The sequence below is a fragment of the Caloenas nicobarica genome, chromosome 14 (genome assembly GCF_036013445.1).
Source record: "Caloenas nicobarica isolate bCalNic1 chromosome 14, bCalNic1.hap1, whole genome shotgun sequence".
Taxonomy (NCBI): Eukaryota; Metazoa; Chordata; class Aves; order Columbiformes; family Columbidae; genus Caloenas; species Caloenas nicobarica.
The window spans coordinates 4,898,414-4,923,413 of NC_088258.1; the positions used below are offsets into that span (position 1 = coordinate 4,898,414).

The window sequence follows — 25,000 nt, forward strand, 5'->3', positions numbered from 1 at the left end:
GCTCCCACCCTCCCGAGCCTGGGAAACTCCAGCCCCGAAGTGCCAAGCCCTACCCGAGCCTTTTGGGGAGGGGAAGGAGTGGAGGACCCTCACACCCTGGGATGCAAATGGTCGGCGGATCTCGGTACCCGTGGGAAAAAAAGAGGGATGCAGGCACAATCCATCCTCAGTGCATCCCTGGGAACTTCATTACAGGCGATAACATCCGTGGGGGAACAAGGGGTGTTCAGCACAGCCCATCCATAAAGAGACACCGGAGCCCAGGACCAGGTGACTGTGGTCAGCAAAAAAAGCTGCTTTATTGTTGACGGCTCCCACGGGAACCCCGTGGCAGCAATCGGGTTCAAGTCCCTGAGAACACACTGTTCATGCTGGTTCCCCATCCCACATCTATTGCTTTAAACACATTCTAGTTACAAAAAGCACAGAGTGATGTTCCAGATACCGGAACATATAAATTAAGGTAAGTGATAGTTATAAGGCATCACAATTTTTTTTTTTTCTTTCTTAAACAGGTTATCAGAAGGTTGGGGTTTGGGTTGTTGTTTTGTTTTGGTTTTTTTCCGATCCACAGAAAATGTATAAAAAGCATTTTAAAAATCTACATATTTCTCAATGTGTGGGTTTTTTCTTTTTTTTTTAAAAAAAAGGCACAGTAAAAAAAATACTGGCTCAATAACATATTTACAACACACCCATTATGGGCTATTTTCACTCAGCTTCAGGTTGGAAATGTTCAGCTCTGGCTGGGCCCTCTTACCCCAGGGCTGGCAGTGGCAGGCAGGGGGGCTGGCAGGGGGTGCAGGGTCGCTCTCCCTCCCCAGCTAAATCCCTCCTGGGCAGGGAGAGAGCGATGGCTGGGCTGGGCGCTGCAGGTGGTGCCCGGCCAGCTGAACCTCTCGGGTGCTCTGGCCACCCCAGCAGCACCCACAGCCAGGCCAGAGCTGGAGGATGCTCCAGCCCCCCAGCAGGGTGGGGGACACCCATGCAACCCCTGTGAACTGCTTTATTGCAAAGGTGTGGGGCTGCCCGCACCCGCTGGCTGCACCCAGCCAGCGAGCAAGCAGGGAGGCAGCACTGAAGGGAGACTCTGTGCAAACAGCACCCACGCTGCACCAGCAGCTCTGGAAAAGCCCTTCTCCCACCCCCCGTATTTATAGAAAGTTTTTATGTTACTCTCTATAAATAATGCGTAGATCGAAGCTGCCGGCAACACTCCAGCCAGGCGGGGGGAGCTCCGGGAAATGGAGCTAACACCAACACCGGCTCGCAGCCCACCCCAGCGTCTCCCTCCAGTGCAGCCATCAAGCACCCAGCAGCTCTACAGCACCCTGGAGCAGTGTTTGCCATAGCCAGGAGCCTTCCCTGCCCGCCCACTGAGCCGGGGAGCAAAACCTTTCATCCGCAACGGGAGCCAGAGCTTCGCTGCTGAGATTTTTGGGACTGGGAAAGAGGATGGGGAGGGTGAGGGGTTAAGGGAGCAGGGCTGGGGGTAGAATCAAGGGAGGGAGGCACACACCAAAAAAACTTAACATTGGCAAGAAGAAAAAAAAAAAAACCACAAAAAAAACCCAACAACAAAAAAAACGGAGAAGCAAGCCCGGGGAGGCAGAGCCCCGCAGTGCCTGCGGTCCGTCCCCACGCATGGCGTGGGGCCCGCCAGCGCCACGGGGGTGCCCGAGGTTAAGTGCTCAGGACCCGTCCCCTCCACACCGTCCTGGCCGGAGCGGGCAGCGGGCACGGGCAGCCGGGCTGGCAGGGCAGGGGACAAGGGGCCGCACAGCAGCCTTCAGTACACACACACTGTGCAATACCACAGCAACGACATCCGTCTGTCCATCCGCCTTGCGGCGAGGCTGGACCGACACACACCCGCACACAGGTCCCGCACACCCGTCGGATACCGGGGAAATTTGGGACGAGGTTGGAGGGGACACGTGCCTCCTAGTAAACCACATTGGCGGGGCACCACGGCGTGTCGGGGTACAGCAAGCAGTGCACGGAGCGGAACCTGCGGAGGAGAGGAGCGATGCTGAGCACGGGGTGGTGGTGGCCTCAAGGCACCCTGGCTTGAGGGGGACAGGGTCTCCCCATCTCACCTGGATGGGTCCTCCTCGACGGAGAAGGCTCCCTTCATGTGGATGGAGTTGCGCTTGTTTTCGAACATGCCGTAGCTTAGTGTCACCTGGGGGGAAGCACAGGGGGATCAAGTGGCCGACACAGCTACGAGGATCAAGGAGGGGCATTGCGGGGTGGGCTGGAAAATTCACCCCATTTCCCAAAGCCTCCAGTTAACACTCTGCATCACCCCACAGGGATGGTCTGAGGGGTCTTTCCCCCACCACTGACATTTTGGTGGCATGTCAATCAATATCTTAGCCATGATGCTCTATTTTTATGTGACAACACAAAACCAGACGATGGTATCATCCACCCCAACCCTTCCATCGACCCAGGGCATCAGGACAGGGATACCTGTTTGTGGATCTCTGTCTTGGGCACCTGGTGGAGGTTCTCCAGGTGCGAGTGGAAGAGGTTGCTCCGGATGAGCTTCACCCCCAGCACAGACTCGATGATGTAGCCGATGGTGCAGTCGTCGGGCAGGCGGATCTTCTCCGCGGTGCTCATGAAGTGGCCCCCGCTGCGGGGAGACAGAGAGGAGCTGCAGGGGAGCAAAGCCCAGGGGACCTGGACACCTTGCGAGATCTGGGCTTGGCCAGTGGGTGACCAGCCCTAATTGAAAGTCAATCGGGGGAACCAAAGTCCTTCTCAGCTTGTCCTTCTCAAGCCCCCTGCAGACACCCCCAGCAAGGAAAGCAAGGTGGTGGGATATGGTCCAGTATCCATCCCCAAAGATATCACTGCTCCGTGCCCTGCTGGGACCATGATGAGTCCCCATTGGAGAGCAATGCCAATGCTCTTACCTGGCCCACGGGCTCATCTTCAGCGCCAGCCCCCGGCTGATACAAAACCCCGCTCCGCCCGTGGCAAACCAGAAATGCACAGGGTGCTGTGAGAGAGACGAAGCAGCAGCATTGAGACCCGCTCCTGCCAACCAGGGAGCAAACCCCAGCCCAAATTAAGCCAGCCTCAACCTCTCATTCCCCCCCGCCTCACCATCTTGTTCTCGCTGATCCTCTCTGTAGCCTGGATGGGCCGGTCCAGGCTGGGTTTCCCAATGTAGATGTCCTGCGTGTGGGGGTAGCTGGACAGCAGCTTCACCAGCATCCGCACATTCACATAGTTGTCATCGTCCACGTGGCAGAACCACCTGCGGTGACAGCAGTGTCACGCCAGGCTGGGGCAATTCCCCACACCCCATGCTGAGATTTGGCCCCAAAAATGCAAACAGCCTCTGCCTGCACCATCCCCCTCCTCGCAGCCCCCTCGTCCGCCCCAGGTGTTGCTTACTTTCTGCCAGACTCGATGAACTTGTCGTACTCCACGGCCATCTTGCAGGACAGAGCCTGGCGGCTGTGGGCGGCCGAGCAGTTGGTGTTGATGACATTTCCTGCAAGAAGAGATGGGGGTCAAAGCCCAGTGCCAGGGCATCCCACACCTTCCCCCACGCTTGAACGGTGATGCTTCACCACACGCATTCCAAGGGTACCAGGGGGAATGGAAACCCTGTCACTCGGTGGTCTCCACGCCACATCATTTTGGGCAAAGAATGAATTTTTGGGGGAATGGCTTTTGAGTCCATGTGAGATAAGGGAAGGAACGAGCAAGGGATGTGGATGCAGTGGATGCAGCAGGGTTAAGCCACATCACAAGGCTACTCATGCTGCCACCCTACACTACCTTGTGCGTCATGGGGTCGTGCACCAGCTACCCTGGGAGGAGGAGACAAGGGGGTGTCCGTGCACCAGCTTCTTCACCCGAGACGGGATACCCAAAATCCTGTCCTATTCCTGCTGCTTTTTCTCACAGTGGCCACCTGTTATTTGCTTGCCCAGCTCAAAGGCAAGTGCTTCCCGGCCTGAAAAGGAGTCATTTGCATGGGGAGAATAGACTGAGCTGACCCTGGCCCCAGGGAGCGGCTGCCAGGAAAATGCTCTCATGAAACCCCAGCCACATTCCCATCAATCCCAGCTCACCCCAGGAACAAACTGGTACAAAGGCAACCCTAATAATGTGCTCCCCAGCAACATCTTGCAGGAGATGGGCTGGGAAGGAAACCTGTCCCCAGGTGGGGCTCCCAGGCAGAGGGTGCTTTATGCATCATCAATGAAACAAGTTGCCTTGTTCTCAGTCCAGGTCCCTATGGTGAGGATTCCAAAGATTAGCATCTAACCGGTGGCATTTTGACCATTTTTTCAGAGTTCCCCAGGGCAGGCTCCACACCAGCCGTGTTCCCCAGGGCACCTAACCAGGTCACACACTCATAGGGAAAAGGGCCACACACTCACGTGCTTGTTTCTTCAGCTCCTCATCCTCCCCATCTGTGAAGATGAAGGTCTGAAACAGAAGACAAGGCACCTTTGAGGACCAAGGCCATGCACCTTTGGATGCCATCCATCATCCCTGGGCAGCACTGGGGCTTGGTTCTCCCTGGTCCTTGGTGTTGACTTCTTCCTCCTCACTAAAACTCAAAGCAGCACCAGAGAGCTGGGCATCCCTGCAACACAGCCTCAGCCAGAGAAGAGTGCAAAGCTGCCCTGGCAGGATGTGGCATGCACCACCACACCTTGCTGGGGTGCAAACCCCAGCCCCATCCAGCACACATGCTGAGCATCCCCAACCTCTCATCTTTTCCACGTGGCAGGAGGATTTGGGGTGATGCAAGGGCTGTCCCCAGCACAAGGTGAGTGTGCGGAGAGGAGCAGGTGATGGAGAGCGGGTGCAGAGTGTGGCTCGATCTGAGCAGAGTCTTCAGACTTTAGCCGGCGCGGTCGGCATATGCGGCTGGGGATGCCAAAGCAGCCGCCCGGCAGCTCTCCCGGCCCAGGCAGGTGTGTTTGCCCACAGCGCCGGCTGCCAACCGTGTCCCCACCTGTGTCAACAGCACGTGGCCATCCCCAGCCACTTGCACAACACCCCCACAGCTCCTTTCCGCTCCCCGTTCCTGCCCAGGGTGGCTGAGCTGGTGCCAGCGGGTGCCTCTCGCCAGCCCCGAGGAGGGGACAGTCCCTCACTGCCCACCCCAGCACAGCCCCCGCGGTGGCAGGCAGCACCCTGCCTCTTCCCCGGGGACACAAGCTGCACTCCCAGCTGCACTCCACTATTTACACAGCTAATTGCTGGCATATGCCACTCAGGACGGGGGACTCGGGGGGAGCTGCTTGTTGGCCTGGGATCTGGGGAAGGGCGAGAAGCAGGAGGAGAGAACAGGGGCTGGGAAAGGCATCGCCATCAATCAGCGGGCAGCAAACAAAGCCGGAGGAGAGAAACCACAACCAGCTGCCAAGCGCTATTAAAAACCAGACGTGCACAAAAGGGCAAAGGAAGAAAGACAAAAGGGCTGGGGCGGGGGGGGGGTGGACGACGACGATGGAGCCTGAGCCTTGGGGATGATGAATTACAAGTGAGCTAGAAATTGAGTGCCACCCCGCAGCCGGCTGGCCCCGGGAACACGCTGGGGTTTTGTGGTTTGTTTGAGGAGGTGGGTACAATAGCGGGGTTGACTTTACTCAGCGAAGGAGAGTTAAGCGGGCAGCAGTGGCCATTAGCATACAGCTGCGCTGGTTAACCCGGCCGGCCCGTGTTTGCTCAGGTCCTGAGCAGGGAGAGCCCAGAGCTGGAGGAAGGCTGAATGGGAGGGGAGGGGAGGAGGGCGCGTTCCTGGGGACAAGGCTACAAGTGACCTTTAGGGCTTGAAAGGGAGAAATAAAAAAAAAAAAATGGATAGAGGAGGTGGGAAGGTAAGTTCTCATAAATACACAGCCTGGCTTTTGGGGAGGGACAGAGGTCAGCCCCCCAAGGGGTCAGGAAGGCTGTGAGCAAAGGGTTGTGGGATGGGGGACCCGCTGATGAGGAGGGGACAGCTGGGGCTGGGGACACCGGCTCATCAGCTGCAGGGCCAAGGGTGCCGTGTTCATTGAAGCCATGGAACATGTCACTACTGGGGTGCGACAGGGTCAGTGCTGTGCATGGTCACCTTCAGCCAGCACCTCGCTGCTGGTCCCCATTTCCCTCAGGTGCTCAGGGACAGGTCAGGCGGCTACTGGGGGTACGAGCTGACCCAGGGCAGGGGGAAACCATCCAAGGATGCTCCAAGATGACCCCACGACAAGCACTTCCTCATCCAGCCTGAGAGAAGTGGTACCTTGGTACATCAACCCCCTGGCTCCAGCCCCACTGCAGGCGGACGGGGAAGGCGGGGGACACGCAGCCTCCGCACAGGCGAGACAGAAAATGTTTGCTTGATTAGCTCAGAAACACCGTCCAGCAACTGCGCCTTCAGCCACTCCAAAAATAACCCCACAACTAATCCTCCAGCTCAGCCACTATAAATAGACCACAGGGACAATTGTTTTAATACTTGCCCGCACCAAAAGGCTTCATCCTAATGAGGCATCTTCCCTCTGGCCTCTCCTCAAGTCCATCCCCGTAATTCTCCTGGTGTGGGTGTACTAGGTGGCACCTTGGGGACCAGTACAGGGGTACAGAGCCCTGCAAGTCACCTTGCAGGGGCTATCGGGCCCTCAGGGATTCCTCATCTCCCTCCCAGCCCCACCATGATATTTAATTAAAACAACAAAAGAAATTAAAGCCTCTATTTTTAAATTAATTTGTCTACATTTCTTTGGGATGGAGTGGGGGGAATAGGGTGTGTGCCCTTCCTGCTCAGTCACCTCACCTGGGGCTGCAGGGGAAAGGAACAGAGGTGCCAGCCAAGCCTGTGAGGGGACAGGTCAGGAAAGGAAGGGGACAAAAAACCATCCTGTGCTAGGGAAAAACCAGGGATCAACCTTCAGCATCTCCAACGCTGGGCATCAGAGCAGTGTCTGGTTCACGGTGAGGTGAATGGGATGGGACATGGTTACTGAGCTGTCACCTAGCAAGCCACCATCTCCAGATCCAAGAGCAGCAAGGGCAGCCTCCCCAACACTCCCTCCCAGAAAGCACCCCAAGTCCTTACACCCCCCTCCACCTCTCCCCCACTTGGCACCCATGCCAGCCGTGGCACTGAGGGGTGCCAGGACCTCTTGGCCATCCCTGCAATAACTTTTCCTGCAGGGTGTAGGAAAGGAAGGGCCCGCTGCCCCCCCCAGCCCCTGCAGGAAACCTCATTGTTCTCAAAACTGCAGCTTCAAGAAACACAGGATGCCAAATCCCTCCCGAACAATAGCTGCCACTGCTCCATACAGCCCCGCACAATGTGCAGCCTCGGCGTACGGGGACCGAGAGGCACCCGGGGTCCCTATGGCCAGGATGGGGTCAGCCCCCCCAGCTGCCTGCAAGGAGCCAGGCAGACACCAGCAGCCCCCAAACCTCCTCCTCACCCCTGGGGAGGGCACTCTTTTTTTTTTTTCCTCCCTCCTCTTCATTTCTCCTTTCACAGTGACTCATTTCTCTCCCCACCAACCGAGCTCATGGGTCACCCACGGCTGGGTGCTGTGCAAAAGGCATCCCACCAGCTGAGGCCACCCTGGGGTCATCCTGTCCCCTCTGCGCTGCCTGGCCGAATGGTCTAGCTGGCTTCCTGGGGTGACACACACTCAGCAGACCCTGCGCCCGTCACAGTCCCTATCTTCCGCAGCAGCACACTCACTGAAAAGGGGAACCTCAGATGGGCAGGCACCCCCGTGACCCTGCGGTGCACAAATCCTGCCCCTGCACCATGTCTCACTTCCCCATTCTGGGAGAGGATGGAGCAGCCCGGTGCCCACCTACACGGCACCTGGGGGGTGTGCACCCCCTTCCACCCAAGGATAAGGAAGAAACGACCACTCTGCTTGGGTGCAAGAGGCAGTGAAGAGGTGCTGGGCAATGGGTGGCTCAGTCTCCAGCTGAGCAAAAGGCTGCAGGGAGAGGCAAGGGTGCTGCCAGAGCAGATCCCTGCCCAGCTTTGTGTCCCCCACAGCAGATATTTTACCTCCAGCCCACAGGAGTTGGGAGGGAAAATCCCCCCTCCGCTTCAACGCGCTGGGAGCAGCACGATGGCGGTGTCCCCGTGACGGCAGTGTCCCCACTGGCAGTGGCTTTCCCCAGGACTGGGTGGGTCTGTGCTGGTGCAGGGGATGGGACCCGCAGAGGCAGGGAAGGGGCTTGCAGGGCTGCGGGCCCTTCCTCCCCCTGCTCCTTTTGGTAAGAGGAAGAATCCTCCACTGTAATTTTAAATGCTATAATTTTTTAATAACCTCCTTGCAAACAATGAGCTCATTGTGTGGGGAGGGTCCCCCACCCTCCCGCCTGGCGCTCCACGCGCGCCACTTGCCGGCTCCAGGGCTTTTATGGATGAGGACAGTGGCATCATTTTGGGCGGGCAATTAAGAGGCCCCCCACCCCCCAAAACCACACAGGCTGCCCAAGGGGCCAGCAGAGAGAGACCCTCACGCATGAGCCGAGTTCAGCAGTGCCCAGCAGCCCGTGGCGCACAGCCCGAGCTGGAGGGAGCTGGCTGTACCAGGAGCTGGTTTGGGATGAGCAGCCCCCATGGTCCCGGCTGCTCCGGTAGGAGCCCAAGAGGGACGCACATGCCGGCACACTCTGCCACGGCCACCCCGAGGATGGGAACCCTGGCCAAGGTGCTAGAGAAATGTGGGCGCTGCCATCAGTGGAACGTGCTCTCCGGAAGGCAAACCCATTCCCTCTGCCCCGAGAGCAGGAATTTTTCAAAGCCTGCAATTATCATGCCGAGCTGGAGGAAGCCAGCGGATCCCACGCTGGTGGGACGGCAGCCGAGCCCGGACCCCTCGCAGGCACTGCGGCGTGTGCCGAGCCGCCCGGCCGCCCTCAGGGTGCCCCAGGGACAGGGGATTTGTCTTACGCAACTCGGGCACTGCAAATCACCCGACTCAGCAGGAAACCAGTGGGTTTGGACTCGCTCCTTTCCAGGATTTCTGCCTAATGGCCGTTTTCCTCCCCCCCTCTCTTTTCTTTCAAGCGCAAAGTTTCCCCAGACTGCACTCCAGCATCCTAATGACACAGAGACAGCTGGAAACTCTCCCCAAAGCAAGGAGAGGAAAACCCATAGCTCCCCTCCAACAGCAGCTTGCCCTGTCCAGCCTGGGTTGTGCAACTGGGGGAGCAGATTTAGAAGGGAAGAGTTAACCTTTAGAAGGACCTTTAGAAGGGATCTGCCCTCCACATGCAGAAAGAAGCAGGAAGGAGAAGGGGGTACCCATTGCATGGTCTTGGAGGGGACAGAGGGCAGGAAACAGGGACTATTGTGGGCAGAACAATGAGCAGCCAAGGAAGGACACAATAGCTGTTCCCCCTATCAGCCAGGGTCCAGTCTAGAGCTACCTGCTGGATTTAACCCCTTGCCAGCACTTGCATTGCTCCTGACTGGCTCACGAACAGCCAAGAAGGAAGAAGTATGGGGTTTGATAAGAGAGGAGGGTCAGAGGAAGGAGAAATGTGGCATTGGGCATGGGGGAATTCTCAGGCCTTGGGCAGGAACTTCCCAGCATTGGCGAGGCGGCACAAGCGCCAGAGCACTGTTAGTGAAACAAGAGCAAGAGAGAGGCAGGATGAGCAGAGACAGGCCTGACTCAGACCAAGAGAGACGTTTGAGCAGAGGCAGCGCCCCACTGTCACCACCCTCCCGGGGCAGAAACCACAGGGCCAGGCAAGGAGGGGATGCAGGAACCACACAGCCCTCCAGGACAGGAAAACAATGGAGAGAAGACCCATGGTGCCAATCCTGCACTCTGCAGGCAAAAAAAAACCCCAAACAAATAAAAAACCTGCCAATTTTATGCCAAGTTTGGGGGAGTCCAGGGTGCCCCAAAGCTTCCCAGAGACAGCAGCCAGGTCAGCATGGGAAGACTAGAGCCAGTAGCCACCAGCAGCTCGGGTTCATCCCCTCTGCCTCCACGTGTCCCCCTCCAGCCCTCGCTTCGCTCTGCGGGAGTTTGCGCCACCTCCAGCTCTCTCGGCAGCTCCTTGTCCTCAAGTGTTGTACAAGAGCCGTCACTCAGCGGTTTGGCTTGTCAGGCGGGCACCTCGCCGGGCTGTGGCCCCCCTGGCTTCATGGCCCTCATCTCTAGGCAACCTGACCTGGACACGGCCGGCTTCGGCTCCCCCGTTCCCATGGAAAGTGCCACACAAGAGGCTGCGAAGCCTTTTCTCTGCGCCGGGAGAAAAGGGGCTTTGTTAGCTTGCCCAGGGGGACAGCGTGAGAGCCGAGCCTTGGGTCTCTGGGAATCCAAACGGACAAACGAAGCACAACAACAAAAAACCTAAAAGAAAGACGGAGCTCACAAGAGGGAGGGAAAAAAAAAGAGCAGCCATTCCCAGGATCATCTGTAGGTGCTCAAAGAGCGTTTCCCCACCACCACCACTCACCACCCCCTTGCAGTGACAGCACAGCATAAAAGAGGTTTCCATTAAATAACTGTACCAGGGAGAGACGGCAGAGCCACTGCCAAGCCCAGGAGACCTGAGCAAAAAAAAGGGACAAGATTCACATGGGAAAAAATCCAGTAAGATAATGCTCGGAGTAAGCTGCAAGAGCCGAGCCCCTCGCAGGGTCCAACAGATCTGGGTGAAGGAGGCACAGGAAGGTCGATCTCCCCCACCTCCCTCCCCAGCCAATTCAGATTAAAAAAAAAAAAAGAAGAAAGAAAAAAGAAAAAAAGACAGTTTGCAAGCAAGCAAGAAACAATTCCACACCAGGAGGAAACACATGAAGACAGTAGGATGGAAAAGTTCGGACCAGGCATAACTCACTTGGGAAACTGTCTAAGGTCAGAAAAAGTGTCTTAAGAGCAGATAGCAAAGCACATTTCCTAAGGAAACAGTTTTTTTTTTTCCTTTTTAATTTTGCTTCAGTATTTGAAGGACAGAGTGACGGCCACAGCTCAGGGCAGGACATCAGTAGATCGAGAATTGAACTAGTCACAACTGTCCCAGTGCGGGTGAGCCAGAGCAGACCTGCAAGAGCCCCCGGCCACTCCAGTCCTGCCCAGTTCCTGGCAGCAGAACCAAGAGTCTCAGCACATCCCAGTGCTCTACCAGCCCCGGGCTGCTAAACCAGTTGCCCTTTGGGCAGCCCAACTGCAGGCACCTCGTGAGGCTCTGACAAACGCCACCCACAGCCAGGCCTTGCAGCCCAGGAGAGCACCCACAGGGACCTGACCCCACATCGGGCACCAGTGGATTGGATTGCATACCTACACTGTGCCTCAGTTTCCCTAGTGGAAAGCAGCTCGGGGCAAGATCTGCAGTGGGAGCCACTCAGCAGGATGGACCTGAGAGCAGTGTGTTTTGGGGAGCTGCTGGGTGCAAGGAACTCGGGTCAGGCTCCGTCCATCACTCATCCATCCCAAACTCACCCTGCAACGCTGCATTTCACCCTCCCAAAAACACTGCTGGCTGCAGAACAGCCCGGACAGCCTCCAAATCACACTTCTACCCAGCGATACAGGGGGAGCAGAGAGAGGAAGCGGCATTTGCCGGGGCACAGCATCCACGGACCCCGCACGGTGAAAGGCCGGGACGGCAGCCCGGCCCGTGCCGCTCCATCCGGCTGGCGCAGGGACCTTCCCCACCCTCTTACCATGTCGCGGTTGCGGGAGATCCAGGTGTCGAGCAGCAGCTCCAGCCGCGCCTTGTGAAACTTCTTGGTGGTCTTGACGGCGATGAAGACATCGCGGGGGGTGATGTCCTCGGCCGGCGGCCGCGGGGGGCTCGGCGGGGCGGCGGGCAGCTCCCGCCGGGCTCGGCTCAGCCGCCCGAAGTAATCGGCAAAGCTGCGGAGACCGGGTGGACCCTGCGCCGCCGGGGGAGCCACCGCCACCCCCAGGCTCTGCAGCGCCCGCTGTGCCCCGCCGGCCTCCCCCCGGGCCAGCCCCGGCCTCCCCGGCGGCTCCACCATGAGCACCAGCAGGCAGGTGAACATGGAGCCCACGAGGGACAGGAGCAGTTTCCTCCCGCAGCTCTTCAGCATCCTCCCTCCCGCCGCGCCGCTCCTCGCCGCGCCGCCGCCGCCACCGGCCGCGCTCCGCCCGCGCCACCGCCGGCCCCCGCCGCGCCGCCGCCTTTAAACCGCCCCCGCCCCGCCCGGGGAGGGACGCACCCGGGGCCGCCCCCACGCGGGGCGTGGGCAGCGCGCCCGGCCCTGCCCGCAGCCTGCCCGCTCCGTTCCCCCCGCGTCTGCCCTGCCAGCCCCCTACGCGCGTCCCGCCCGCCCCTCGGCCCCGTCCCGCCTGGCCCCCGCTCATCCCCTGCCCGTGCCCATGTGCCCTGCCCAAGGCAGGCTGCCTGCTCCTCCTGCCATCCCACCGAGGCCCGGGGGATGGTGGGCAGGGTGCAGGATGGGGGTACCCCGGTCCCTGCAGCCCCCAGCGTGCCGGGAGCATCGCTCGGTGCTTCATCGTCAGCAATGGGTGCACTCCCTCAACCCGCGTGTCCTGAGCTGCCATTTCCCAGAGCGCTGCAGCGAGGTTTTCTCACAGCCGTGTCCAAGAGGTTACCAGAAAGTCGACCAGCCTGACCAAACTCCAGGCAGATTCCCAGCAGTCTCTTCTGAGACCGAGTATAATTAAAAAACAAAACCCCAAAACAACCAAACCCCAAAAAAACACAGCGCTCCTCTCACTTCCGCCAAGCTCCAGCCTGGTGGGTGAATCTGGGGACAGGGTGCTTGGGCGTCTGTTCCCACCCCTGCTCGGGGAGACCTGAAGATGCTCCCGGACCTGGCTAACCTTGTTCCGGGTGCAGCACCATGATTTGGAGCCAGGGCTGATGGGAAGCCCCACAGTGCAGGGGTGTCTGAAAGTAAATACTATTTGGATGCCAAGCAAGGCCCTCCCCGTGCAGTGATTGCTAACCAAGATAATGAGCACTAAATGAGACACTTTTTCCAGCCAGATAGTGGGAGAAGTGGTGACTGGGAAGGAAAACTGGGTTGAAATCTGGTCCTGGATGTGCCACCAACCTGCTATTTTACTGACGCCAAAGCCCAGGGCCTCTTTTCCCACTGATCCCCCCTCTCTGCAGGCAGGGAGCTCTTGGGGTTTTCTCTCCCAGCGTGCGTGCTGCTACAGGGAGGCGGATTTGGGTTTGGGCCTGGGCTGCAATGTAATGCCATAATCATGGGCTGCTGCATTTTTGGGCAGGGACCTTGTCCAACTTGCATTTTTCCTACTGTCACGTGCTCCATTCATCTCTGGCACTGGATAAACAATACCATAATACCAGGCAGGACGAAGCAGGGAGGCTGCTTCCTCAGGCAAGCCCCAGCGTTTGCCTTCTCCTGATTTTAGGCTATACATTCCCCTGGTCAGCCCTTGAACCATGGCCCCAGGCTAGAAATGCTCAGGGAGGCTGTGGCATTTGGTTTTGCACATCACTGCTCATGTCTGGGGAGAGACCTGTGCTGCCAAAGAAGCCTCCCATAATAAAAGAAAAAAAAAGCAGTTAGACTGTACAAACACAGGAACCGAATCCCACACTCCCCATTTCCCACTGTTGCTGCAGAACCTAGCCTTCCAGTCTCAATTTTTTTTTTTTTCTGACGCCTTTTGTCTCCAACCCAATGGCACAGCAACCACGGCTCGAGAGGCAGCTGAAAAGCCTGGTCGGTAAAGCCCTGAATGAAGAAAGAGGCTCTTTCTCCAGGAACCAAAAGCAGAGGAAAGGCACTTTCCCCCCGACCAGCTGCTCTCCTGCTTCTACAGCCTTGGTGCTGGCCAGGGACACACGCCACAGCCACATGTTGGGGTCCTGGCTGGTGCTCCAGGGCAAGTGACAATACGGGCTCTGTGTGCTGCCAGCCCCTGAGCGATGCGATGGGGTCTGCGGAGCTGCCGTGCTGCCACCAGCACTGGCACAAGGGCTCTCCTGGCCCCCGGTGCTGCCCGTAAGCCCCCTTCCAGGGCTGGCCCTCGGCTCAGCCCAGCCAGCCAGGGTCAGTGGGCTGTGGCAGTGAGGGGAAGACATTCGGAGCGAGACTCCCCGGGGACTGCCCTGCTGCTAGCTGCATCCCTGCAGGCTTCCTCTCCAGGTACCTGGCCTCCTGGCTCAGCCCTTGCCTGTCACATGGACATCCCCAGTGAGGCACCATCCCCCTTGGGGAAATGGTGATGGGGTAAGCAGTTGCCCTGCTTACCCCTTGGTGGGCACAGGATGGTTCCCAAGGGGCAGGGAGTAGGATGCTGCCATGGGGAGGATGCTCTCAGGAATGCCCTGTGCACTGTTCGTTGCCATTCAGCCACTCTTCTGGGTGTGAAGAGCTTAACCCTAACCAAGGTGGCCCCAGTGCCAGAAAAGTTTGGGTGCCCCATAAATACAAGAGCTAAAGGAGAGGGATGGTCACGTCTACTCTGCAGGAGGGGTGCCAGGTCCGGACCCTGAGGAGCATCTCACTTCCTCCCTCAAAAAGGATCCCATTTTGGATGCAGACCATAACTCACCCCACTGAGATGTTGTAGGGTGAGTCTGGCTGTGGCTGTGGGGTGGTGAAGTGCTCCCCACTCTGCCCAGCCCCACCGGCATGGTTCTGAGCCAGAATCTGCTGCCTGAGTCCCCCGGATCTCAGGGATATGCCCTTTGCAGAGGAACCCCACCCCACTGCAAATTAACCTCACAGAAATCCCATACTGGTTTTCCACTGGAGTTGTCTGGATTCAGCCCTGCACCAACCCAGAGCCAGGGCTGCATGTGGGGCATCTCCCTTACAGATGTACTGTGGTATTAGGTCAGTTTAAATTGGTTTAAACCCTCCGCTCACAGCCTGACCCTAGTCCTCGATAGGTGGTCCTTAAGAGGCTCCCAGGTTCTCAGGGTTGCTGAAAATGGTTAATAAATCCCCAGTAATAAAGTGTTCAGGTCATTGGAGAGAAACGCCGTGCTCAGGCTGCAAAGCTGCATTGTCCGCCTGGAACAATTTATGCGCTTCGTTGGACAGGGGTTAAAAGCTCTGTCAGGCACCGACTTTGCCGTCATCATATTGTCATGGGTATTTAACGGGGTTCGGCCCCGACAAGCTGCCAGGTGGCTGCTGCTCCAACTGCACGGCTGAGGTGTGCGAGGGAGACATCAGAGGAGGGTGGCTGGGGAGCTGGATCCTGCCCATGGTCCCTCTCTCACTCTCCGCTTTTTCTTTCTGGGATTTTCTGAGAGCACAAAAGAGACTTTGCATCAATTACTGGTAGGAAAGCGGCAGTGCCCCGCGGCAGACTCCTGCGCTCCCGGCCTGGGTTTGGTTAACTTCCCATTGTCTGATGGGCTCTGCTATTCAGGACCAGTGTGAAGGCTCATTTTTTTCATCTATTAGGTTTTTTAGCCATCCCGGGAAAATAAAACCTTCCTGCGTTCATAAGAGAGGGTCCAGCGGTGCCATCGGGGTGGCTGCAGAGAATGGAGCACGTCAGTACCGCTCCATCCTCCCGCAATGGGTTCTCATGATCCATCTCCTGATGCTAAACTGTCCCCATCCCCATCGTCACCCGATGTGCTCCAGCTCTGGCACTGCTCTACACCGGGACCCGCTGCAAACCCCATCCACCGTCCGTGGCCTCAGACGCTGCATTGCTTTCTCCCTCCATCTCAGAGGACTGCAGGTCCCCTCAGTGAGGTGGGGGGACATGATGCGATCCATGCAGGGCACTTCGAGATCCCGCGGGGCCAGGGGGGCTATACAAATGCAAAACATTATTATTTTCCTGGGGCTGAAGCAGAGGCCTGAGAAAGGTTGAGGGAGAGAGGCAGCGAGCAGGGAACAGCGGGGGATTTAGCTCCTGAAAAGGAGCCAGGGAAAAAAGCGGGCGAAGAGCTTCATTGTGCGCTGGGCTGAGGGGGTCACGAGCAAGTTAAACTGGTTAATGTATTGGAGCAGCTTCCTCTGGGCTGCCGGGAGCGAGCAAAGCCCTGCAACAAAAGGCCGAGGGAGCATTCTTGCGGGGAAAGTGGGCTCTCTTTAAAAGGATTTGATTTCTTTTCTGTCAGTTGAATGGAATCTGGTGGTGACTCCTTCAGCTCTAAGAATTTGGGGCTTTGGCGGTGACGGGAGGGGACAGTCCCTGTCCCCCTCCTCCCTGCTCCCGCATTCTTCTCCATCTCCAAGCCCCCTGCCCCCAGATTACAGCCCCCGGTGTTGCGGGGGGAGATGGGCTTGGGGAACACAAGTGGCCCCGTAGACACGCTGATCCTGAAAGAAAGCGAGGGGCACGGGGCCGTCCCCACCCGGCCTGGTTTCTCATGCTCCCTATTCAGCCCAGGAGAGGGGAGGTAGAAGTGGGGAGGGGGGTGGTGTGGTGGCCCCCGCTGATTTAATGTCTCTCTTGGGGCTTTGCAGTCGAGGTAGATCTCGAGGGAGTTTTGGCAGCATGAGGGGTGCAAAGGGACCTTGCCATTCCTTCCTTTGGGGAGTGGATTTTTAACGCTAAAACCATGGAATTAAGGTAAAAACAGGAGGGAAAGGGAACCTGAGCTAGTGAAATCAGCTGGATACCTGTCTGCTTGCCTGCATCCTGTGCATCTCCTTCCAACAGCAGCTCCTGGCCTCACAGACCTGGCTCTTGCACCCCAAAATTCCCTGGCTGGTGGGCAGGAGCCCCCCTTCTTTGCAAGGCCATGGAGGGGGGAACTGCTGCTGGCCAGGGATGCTGGGCTGGGTGCAGGGTGTCTCCAGCTGCGGGTCTCTCATTTGGTATTGACCATGAGAGCAAATGGAGCTTGAGAGCTGGCCCGGGCTGGAGGCTTGCTAGCACTCACTGCTTAGATTTAACTGGTACGTTGGGCACTCTTTTCCTGCCCACGGCTTCAGGTCTCCAAAACCTCCTGGGTACAGGGAGTCAGGAAGAGGATCAGGGATGCATTTTAACTCTCTGCCCGGACCTGAGCATCTCAGTGCCCACAGCTCACCCAGGAGCAGCGATATCTCACCCTCTACATCCAATCCATATCAGATACGTGTGTCACTCCAGCCGCGATAGACTCCTCAAGGATATTTCCAAATGCTGTCTGTCTCCAGGGAACTTGGCTTCTCTCTGGGCCCCCACAGCTTCTCGGCTTCTTCCTTGCCCCTCGAGTGTCCTGATGAAGTTGCTGAGTGGTTTTTCAAAGATAGATCAGTGAGTCAATATTCACCCACCAGTTTCCCCAGCTTGCCTTGGTGGTCTCCAAAAGCCCCTTCCCCACCGCACCCCTGGGAAATTGTTTGCTCCTTTCCCATTCCCTCTGCAAAAGGGATTAAAAGCAGCAGTTCATTTTTCATGTGATGTTAGTTTAAATAGGAATTTCACTGCTTTGGCTTTGCCTGGTTTCCGGGAGCTGAAGCCGAGAGAGGGTGGTATTAGTGCTGTGCAAGGCAGGGAGGAGGAGGAGGGAGGTGGGAGCTGAACCAGGGAAAGGGAGCGGGGGGACATGCGGGGGTGAAGACAGGATTAAAACATCCCATTAGAATTTCTGTTTTTGGAAAGCTCACAAAAATGTTGACATGTAGCATGACTAACATAGTGCAAATGTCAGCCCGGCTCTGCGAATGGGGGCCCTCGCCCTCCTCCCAACACGCTGGCCCCCTTTTAAGGCAAAAATATACAATGAGCCGCACAATGGCCGAATTCCAGAGAGCAGCGCTAATTGTTCCTCACTCACGTCGGGTTAATTGCTTCGCTGAAATTGCTTTGCTGAAACCATTCGTGCCTGGCCTGCATCCCACGTGTTTTTACCATTTAATTAGGGGAGAAAAGCTGGGGCCAGGAAATGGGATGAGATAAAGGCAGGCAGAGATGGAGGACAGGTTGGGTGCCCTGTCCTGGAGAGGACACGTGTGCTACGTGTGCTCTGATGGGAGAGCAGGCAGGGAACAGTCCCTGCTCTGTGCCAGTGGGTTTGATGCTGTGCAGGCACCTGGAATAGGAGTGAGAGACTGGGACAGCTCTTGAGGCTGCTGAGGACAACTGTGAGATGGAGAAATGCCGCCAGCAGAAAACATTTGCAAGAAACACCTTCATCCAGCTGCTCGGTGACTGCTCCAAAGCTCATGGACACAAGGATGTGCATAGGTCTTCACCTGGTGCCGTAATTAGAAGGTCTGTGCATTTGCAAAGCATGTGCAAAGTTTGATCAAGACTCAGAGAGGGAAACAATAGATGGACAGGAAATGCCTTTTGGTGGCTGCTTATTGTCTTCCACCTTCCAGGGGAACTGGAAGTTTAACTATAGTCTTCCTCTTTCAGGTATTCTTTTACAGCTTGGTCCTGGGACGATGCGCCTGGACCACAGCATCCTCTGGCACTGGGCTCCATTGTGCTGAGGAATGTGCATGTGGTTTTTCCCTTGAATAGCTCCTCTGAGACTGCAAACTCAGGAACACAGCAGGGCCCCAGCACAGCCCCTCCGGGGGAAAAGGGTTTGCTTACAGGTGCCACTGTCTCCTCCAAGGCTCAACACAGCATTTCTGCCCCTCTCACCTCGCCGCTGGGCTGCAGGTGATGCCACTCCCCGTGTTGTAAACAGGGGTGGGTGCGCAGAGCTTCATATTAGCACTTCCTTCCCTTTCTCCCCATCCATTTTACAGAGTGTCCCTTACTCCATAGAATCCTCTGAGAAGCCTTAATCCTGGCTGTGTGTTTTCATAGGCAGAGAAAGCCACTTAATTTATATTAACCTGACACTGAAGTGCGGCATCTTATAGAGTGGATCCTGATGGAGCTGATCCATAGCTCCTGGAGGCATTTCATCTCCCTGTGAACGCAAATCGCCAGGGATTCCTCCATTGCCCAACTACACCCCTTCCCCCCGTGAGAGCAATCAGCAAGAAGCCACCCGCCTAGATCATGCAAGAGGCGTTTTCTTCCAGCTGTCCTGGAGATGAGGGATGTGCTTGGGCTCTGCTTCCCTCCCAACCCAAGGCTCTTACCTTTACCTTTCAGATTTCTTGAAAATAGGGAACATTTTGCAACAACTGCAAATGAAAGAGGAATTAGCCACATAAAGCTCAATCATGAGCACATACAAAAAAACGCTGAAAATGAGAAACCCAAACTTCCAGCATTCCCCAGAAAATGTGCGATTCTCTGTCCCAGTATAACAAGGGTGATCTTCTCTGTGTGTTTCCTTGAAAGCCCATCAGGGCACACCCACACCCTGAGGACAAGGATGTTAACAAACACTGGAATTTACAACAGCGATTTATTCAGAAGAAAGGCTCCAGATGAAAAGGACTAAAACTTTAAAAAGAGAGAGAATTCTTCATAGATGCAAATGCCATACTTGCAAGTCAATATTTGCTCTTGCAATATTAGCACATGCAGAAATGCTTTTCCAACATGAATAAGTTTCAGCCCAGCTGCTCCAGGATTGAATTGTTCAGAAGCACTCGGACCCACTTCTTAAACTTCACTTAAAATGTGTTGTTTTAAAGCCTTTGGGGAGTTACGAGCCTTTTATGACAAATACTTCTAGCCATTGAAATCCACTGGCACCGTGGGGTGGCCTGCGGGTAGCTAACCAAGAACAGATGATCCCTTTGGGAAGAGAACATTTTAAAGCCCAAAGCACAGACAAGTCAGAACAAATCCTTGCGGCAGTAAGGGAGTTGAGAATATTTCTTCCCAGATCAGTCAGTCATAGAGAAAACCCCAGATGATATTTATTGCAGGACTAACCCCGCCCCCCCCCCCCCAAACACACATGTTTCCAGCTCCTCCCATGCACTGGAACCTCACCCCAAGATCATAGAATCATAGAAAAGTTTGGGTTGGAAGGGACCTTCAAAGGTGCTCTAGCCCAACCCCCAAGATGCCCAGCACTGGTCACTTATTTGGGGTTTTGAGCAGTTTCCTTGAAGTTACTGCCGCGTATGTGTGACAGGGTGCCTGAGACACCCAGGTGACATTGGGACTTGCTGGCAAGGCAGAGCCCAAGTGTACCGCAAGCCAGTGTCCCTGCCTCAGTCCCCTAGGTCTGTCCCACACATGGAGCCCAATGGAGAAGTCCCCAGCCAAGGGATATGGAAAGATGCTCCCAACACCCAGAATGGCCAAGAGCTTTTCTTCAGACCTAGACTGGTTTGCACAAAAAAAGGAAACAGGGTCAAAATACTGAGAATTGATTTTCCCATCTGGGAGGGGAGATAATAATCCAGCCTGGCCACTGCACTGGGTGCTCTGGGAGCAGATGTCCCAGTTTGTGAGGTACCCTGGGACTCAAGGACAGCCTGTGTCAACCGTTATCCTGCTGTAACAAGGTGATCCAAGAAGCAAAGCAAGCATACCGTAGGCTGGGAAACCAAGATGTGATGGAGAACCTTGCCGTATCTCTGCATACTCCCTGTCACCTCGTAAAAACTTAGGTCAGTGACCGTCATCAAAACCTGGTAGCAAAAAATGAGGAAACTCCTTATTCCTGTTCCCCATGGCTCAGAAAGGTTTGTGTCAGGAAGGGTGGAGGCGACGCATTTTGTACTCTTGGAAGGGACTAGGTGTCCTCGACAAAGTGATCGCTCCTCTCATTGCTGCAGAACAACCTCTGTCCTTTGTGCTGTGAGGGACCTCTTTTTCCCCGTTCCCTGACCTTGAAGGATCTAAGGATGACAAGGACATTTCTTTTGGGTGTATTTCTGGTGTTGCAAGCCACATTTAGAAACAGCGCCCTGGGTGTGGGTTTTCTACTCTGGTGGAGAAAGGACTTATTCAAGAATAGTTACCCTGGTTTTTACACTCAGAATAACATGACTTTTATTCTGGAATAAGCTGGTCGCTGGCTGCTCATCTGGAACAGGGTGCAGGGAGCGTGCCAAGCCCACAGAGGGAAAGTGTCCACCTGCCCCATAGGAAGCGGGACCACAGCCAGACTGTGCGGTTTGCACACGCTGCTGGACCCAGTGGCAACGGCATCCTCCACTACCGACCTGGGCTGGATTCAAACTGGCAGCTGAGAGGGAAGAGGAAACCGTATTATATCGTTATCTCTCACCTTGCTTCCCTTTTGTAACAACCCCATCCCTTTGAAAAACAGAAAAACACACCAGGGCTTTGCAGGGAACCCATGCACTGAGCTGGGGCCAGCCAGGGCTGGAACTTCCCTAACCAAGGGCTGTGCACAGACAAGCTGCCATTTCCCCAAACTGGGTCAAATGCAAAAGAGAAAAGCTCAGGGAACAGCAAGACTTTGTTTCCCAGCTCCATTCCAGCCTCTGCAGGGTGGGATGCTGTTGCAGACAGGTTTTCTCCAGGCTGCAGGACCATGCTCCTGCTCGTGCACCCTCCCCAGCCTTGAAACCCTGCAGTGCCATCTAATCATTTTTGCCCACATCATATAATGCCAGGGGTATGGATCAGAAATGTGTGGAGAAAGAGAGATTAAGCTCCCGAGATGGTTGATGTCGTGCTCTCCCCTTGCTCTGTGCAACTGTCCCGTTTCTTTTCAGTTTAAGCTCCTGACATCTCAATCCCAGGTCTAACAGAGTGCCCGGCTGTCAGCTCTGCCCACCCTAATCCATTCATGTGGCTCCTATACAGGCTCTCAGGAGTGACGGAGGTAGTTTCTCTTTTTTTCACATTGAGAAAATTCATGAGCTGGTTTCACATTTGTTTTTCTTTCAAACTTGAGGCTTTGCAGATATTAAAATATAATCCAGGAAGAATTCGCTTTGTGAGGGAAGAGTGTGGGATCACGGAGGGGAGAGAGGTCAATGGGGGAGTGCAGGGAGATGGGGGTGGCAAAGAGATTTTCATTTCCCCTCTGTGTCCCATTGGGATTGAAGTTTTTACCTCCCCATAAACAATAGCGGCCAGTATGGGACCAGTTAGAAGCTTTGGGAGACTCCAGGCTCTCCTGAGCTGGGAATTTCTGTTGTCAGTAGAAATTTTAGACGGTGCCCACAGTGAAGGCAGAAGAAAAGCTCTTTGCAGGTGGTAAGAACTGGAGAAGAGGGCTGGGACCATGGAGAAATGAGTAGAAAGGAGAGGAGAAAACGTCTCCCCCCTAGTAACGAGTTTTTGCTCTTGATTAAAAAAAAAAAAAAAAGGCAAACAAATATAATTTGTGTTATAGGTAAACAGAGGAACTGGCCAGGCAGGACAGGAAGGCAGGGCCCCATCAGAGCCCCGCACCGCACGGGGAGGTAAACAAGAATCCTAGAAATGTGGAGAGAGGCTTAAGGTGATTGCTCAACGCGCGAGGAAATACGGGGCAAAAGCCAGATATCAGGGAGAGGAAGCTGGAAAAGGGCAGTCTGATACGAGCAATGAGGTCAGCATTGCAAAAATAGTGCGTGAAGGCTTCCTGGAGGCAGCGAGCCGGCCAAGCGCGTGTCCCTGCTCCTCCTCCTGCCTTACATATACAGGTGGCAAAGGCTTACTAGCCTGATATTGGGTTGAAATCACTCAGTAGCGGTGAGTTCAGTCCATCGAAGGCTCCTAAGCTGCAAATCCCACTTCACAGCACCTACAGCTGAGCTTTATTTCCAAGGGAGTACTGCTAGATTCACGCAGCGCCATTGGCAAAGTCCCATTGGGTTGTCCTGACTGAGGCCGTCACCCAAAAAGCATGAGGAATGAGCAGCTGCATCCACTCAAAACAACCATTTTTCTTGAACGAGTATCAAAACTGGCCCCAGTTCGCTGTCAGAGCAAGCACGAGACAGACAAACTGCCCTCCTGGCTTGGGTTTGATCTCCAGCCCCATTGCATGGTGAGCTCATATCTTCTGGACTGCGAGGCACACTGCTGGGAGAGCAGCCAGCTGACCTGCGGCCCCGCCAGCGCTGGCAGCACCGTTTGTTTGGGTTCCTGATATGCCAGGGGTCTTGAAGCTTATTTTGAGTTCATCTCAGTTTGGCAGTTTTGATGGATTCTGCCCTTCTGGTCTGGTCACAAGCAGCTGGATGTTCATACTGATCTTGCTCTAAGACAAACAGCATGCATAAATCTCTGGGTGAAGCCATTGCTCCATGCTGTCCCCTCAGCCCTTTGAACCCCTGGTGCCCTCACAAGCATGGAAGCCTTAACCGATGTCCGATCAAAAAAAGGAGAATAAATCTCATTATCTTGTGAGACAACGCCACACTCCCTGTGTGGCCGTCTGGCAACAGATGGGGCTACTCCTTGGGTTGTCTTCTCTTTGCAGGAAGTCTTCCATCAACTCTTGCAATGTATGAACCTCTATATGTCTCCAAAACGCAGTTTCAGCAGTTGGCCCTGCTCTGGCTTGTTTGGTGGGTCACTGCTTAAAGCAGAGGACTTCCCATTATGGTCCACCCTACCAATTTGTCCTGCTCCAAGGACACTATGGACATGCCTCCATCCTTGCCCTCAGGATTTCACAGGGGATCTCCCATTAGGATCCTATGTGGTATTGAGTAACTTCTCCAGTTTCTTTGAAATATTACTATTTTTTTACTTAACTATAGAACGAGGGATGTCTTTCAGGAGGAAGCCATGATTACAGTCCATTGTGTTTGGTCAGATTCGTTTCTCAAACTCATCAGCCCTCTGGTCCTGCTGCTCTGTCTCCTCCCATGTTCCCTGTGTCTTTTTAAAAGATTGCACCAAAGTCTGACAAAAACTGCTTGTAATACCAATGAGTTTGGGTCAGACCTTGAGCTTGAACTTGTAGAAAAACCTGTTTTTCTGCCCCATTGCCCTGGCTGCGTTGGCCCAGACATGGATGTGCTGCTGAGGCCAGTGGCCCTGGGGTGCCGGGGCGAGGACGGCTGTGCTGACACAAACATGTGGTTTTAGACAATTTTTCCTTCCACCCTCGGGCGGGGAAGAGGATGGGGACATTCTGTGGCTGTTTGAAGCCAACGCACAGCTGATAGGATTTGCATTTGTGACAGTGTTTATTTGCATTTCCAGCAAGCTTTTGATAAAACCCGACTCCTGCCTGTGCTGCCTAAACTCCAAGGACCATGGGAACGCTGGGAGGACCATCTCCCCATCTGTGAGAGGACACAGGAGAGCCAGTGGCCAGCCCACTGGCCCAGCGGCACGTTCAGCTGGACACACATCCCCTTCCAGGGACAAAGGGACTCGTTGAGAGAGGAAGAATCCATGTGTGGCCTACAGGAAGGAGGGGGCTGAAGAGGGCTTGACTTCACCGGCAGTGAGGAGGGAAGATAAGGATGGAAAATCAGATTGTTTCCAGCTCATGTCTGGGCAGTCCTTGGGGAAGGGGGTATTGGATCCACGTGTGCTGTGAAGGGGCTGGAAATTGGGGTAATTTGGGAGGGCTTCCTTTCAGGAGACCCTGTGAAGCCAGGAAGGTGATGTGACAGTGACAGTGACAGTGACATGAGAAGGATCTGAGCATGGTATGCTCCATCACCACCCGTTGCCCTCCAACCTCTGCTGGATCTCATTGCAGTTGCCGTTCTCCGTGCCAAGAAATTATTTTATGGGGAGCATCAAGCACCTCACCTCGTATGAAATATCATGAATGGTAGTTGAAGAGACATGGAGAAATGACGGCACATTTCTCCTTCTCCTTCAGGCACCCTCCAGCCCTGTCTACTTGCGAGGCCACCAGCAGTGAGGAGGTGGGCAGAAGTGTCTGCTCACCCTCCCCAAAAACAGGGACCCTTCCTCTGCCTGTCACCCTATAGCCATGACCCAGTTTCACTGAGGCATTTCTCAACTCTGGGCTTTTTCCTTTTTGTCTCCTCTCTCACCATTCCCCTCCCTCCCCTTTGGCACCGGTATTTGATATTTACTTTCAGGCTGGGAGGGACAGAGGAGGCTTTTCCTTGTGTGCCCCCACATTGTTCCGCATTGGTATTTGGGAACAAGTGTGACATTCAGGGGAGCTGGAGAGGACAAAGCCTGCCTGGAGGTAATCATACCACAGGCGGGCATATCGGGTATCCGTGGACACAGGGCATCCGAGAGCTTTTGACTGTGTCTTTTTTAGGAAGAGCTTTCTCAGCCTCGGTATCTCTCAG

General features: G+C 55.4%; 1 protein-coding gene across 1 annotated transcript; it reads right to left on the reverse strand.

Annotated features, from left to right (window-relative positions):
• Nucleotides 1–266: 266 nt before the first annotated feature.
• Nucleotides 267–12,111, reverse strand: LFNG (LFNG O-fucosylpeptide 3-beta-N-acetylglucosaminyltransferase). Its single transcript, XM_065644835.1, has 8 exons — nucleotides 11,669–12,111; nucleotides 4,410–4,458; nucleotides 3,412–3,511; nucleotides 3,118–3,271; nucleotides 2,925–3,010; nucleotides 2,476–2,641; nucleotides 2,100–2,185; nucleotides 267–2,011 (listed from the first exon to the last, which is right to left on the reverse strand). The coding sequence occupies exons 1-8, from the start codon at nucleotides 12,056–12,058 to the stop codon at nucleotides 1,945–1,947; spliced, it is 1,098 nt and encodes a 365-aa protein (XP_065500907.1). The 5' UTR covers nucleotides 12,059–12,111; the 3' UTR covers nucleotides 267–1,944.
• Between the last annotated feature and the right edge of the window lie 12,889 nt (nucleotides 12,112–25,000).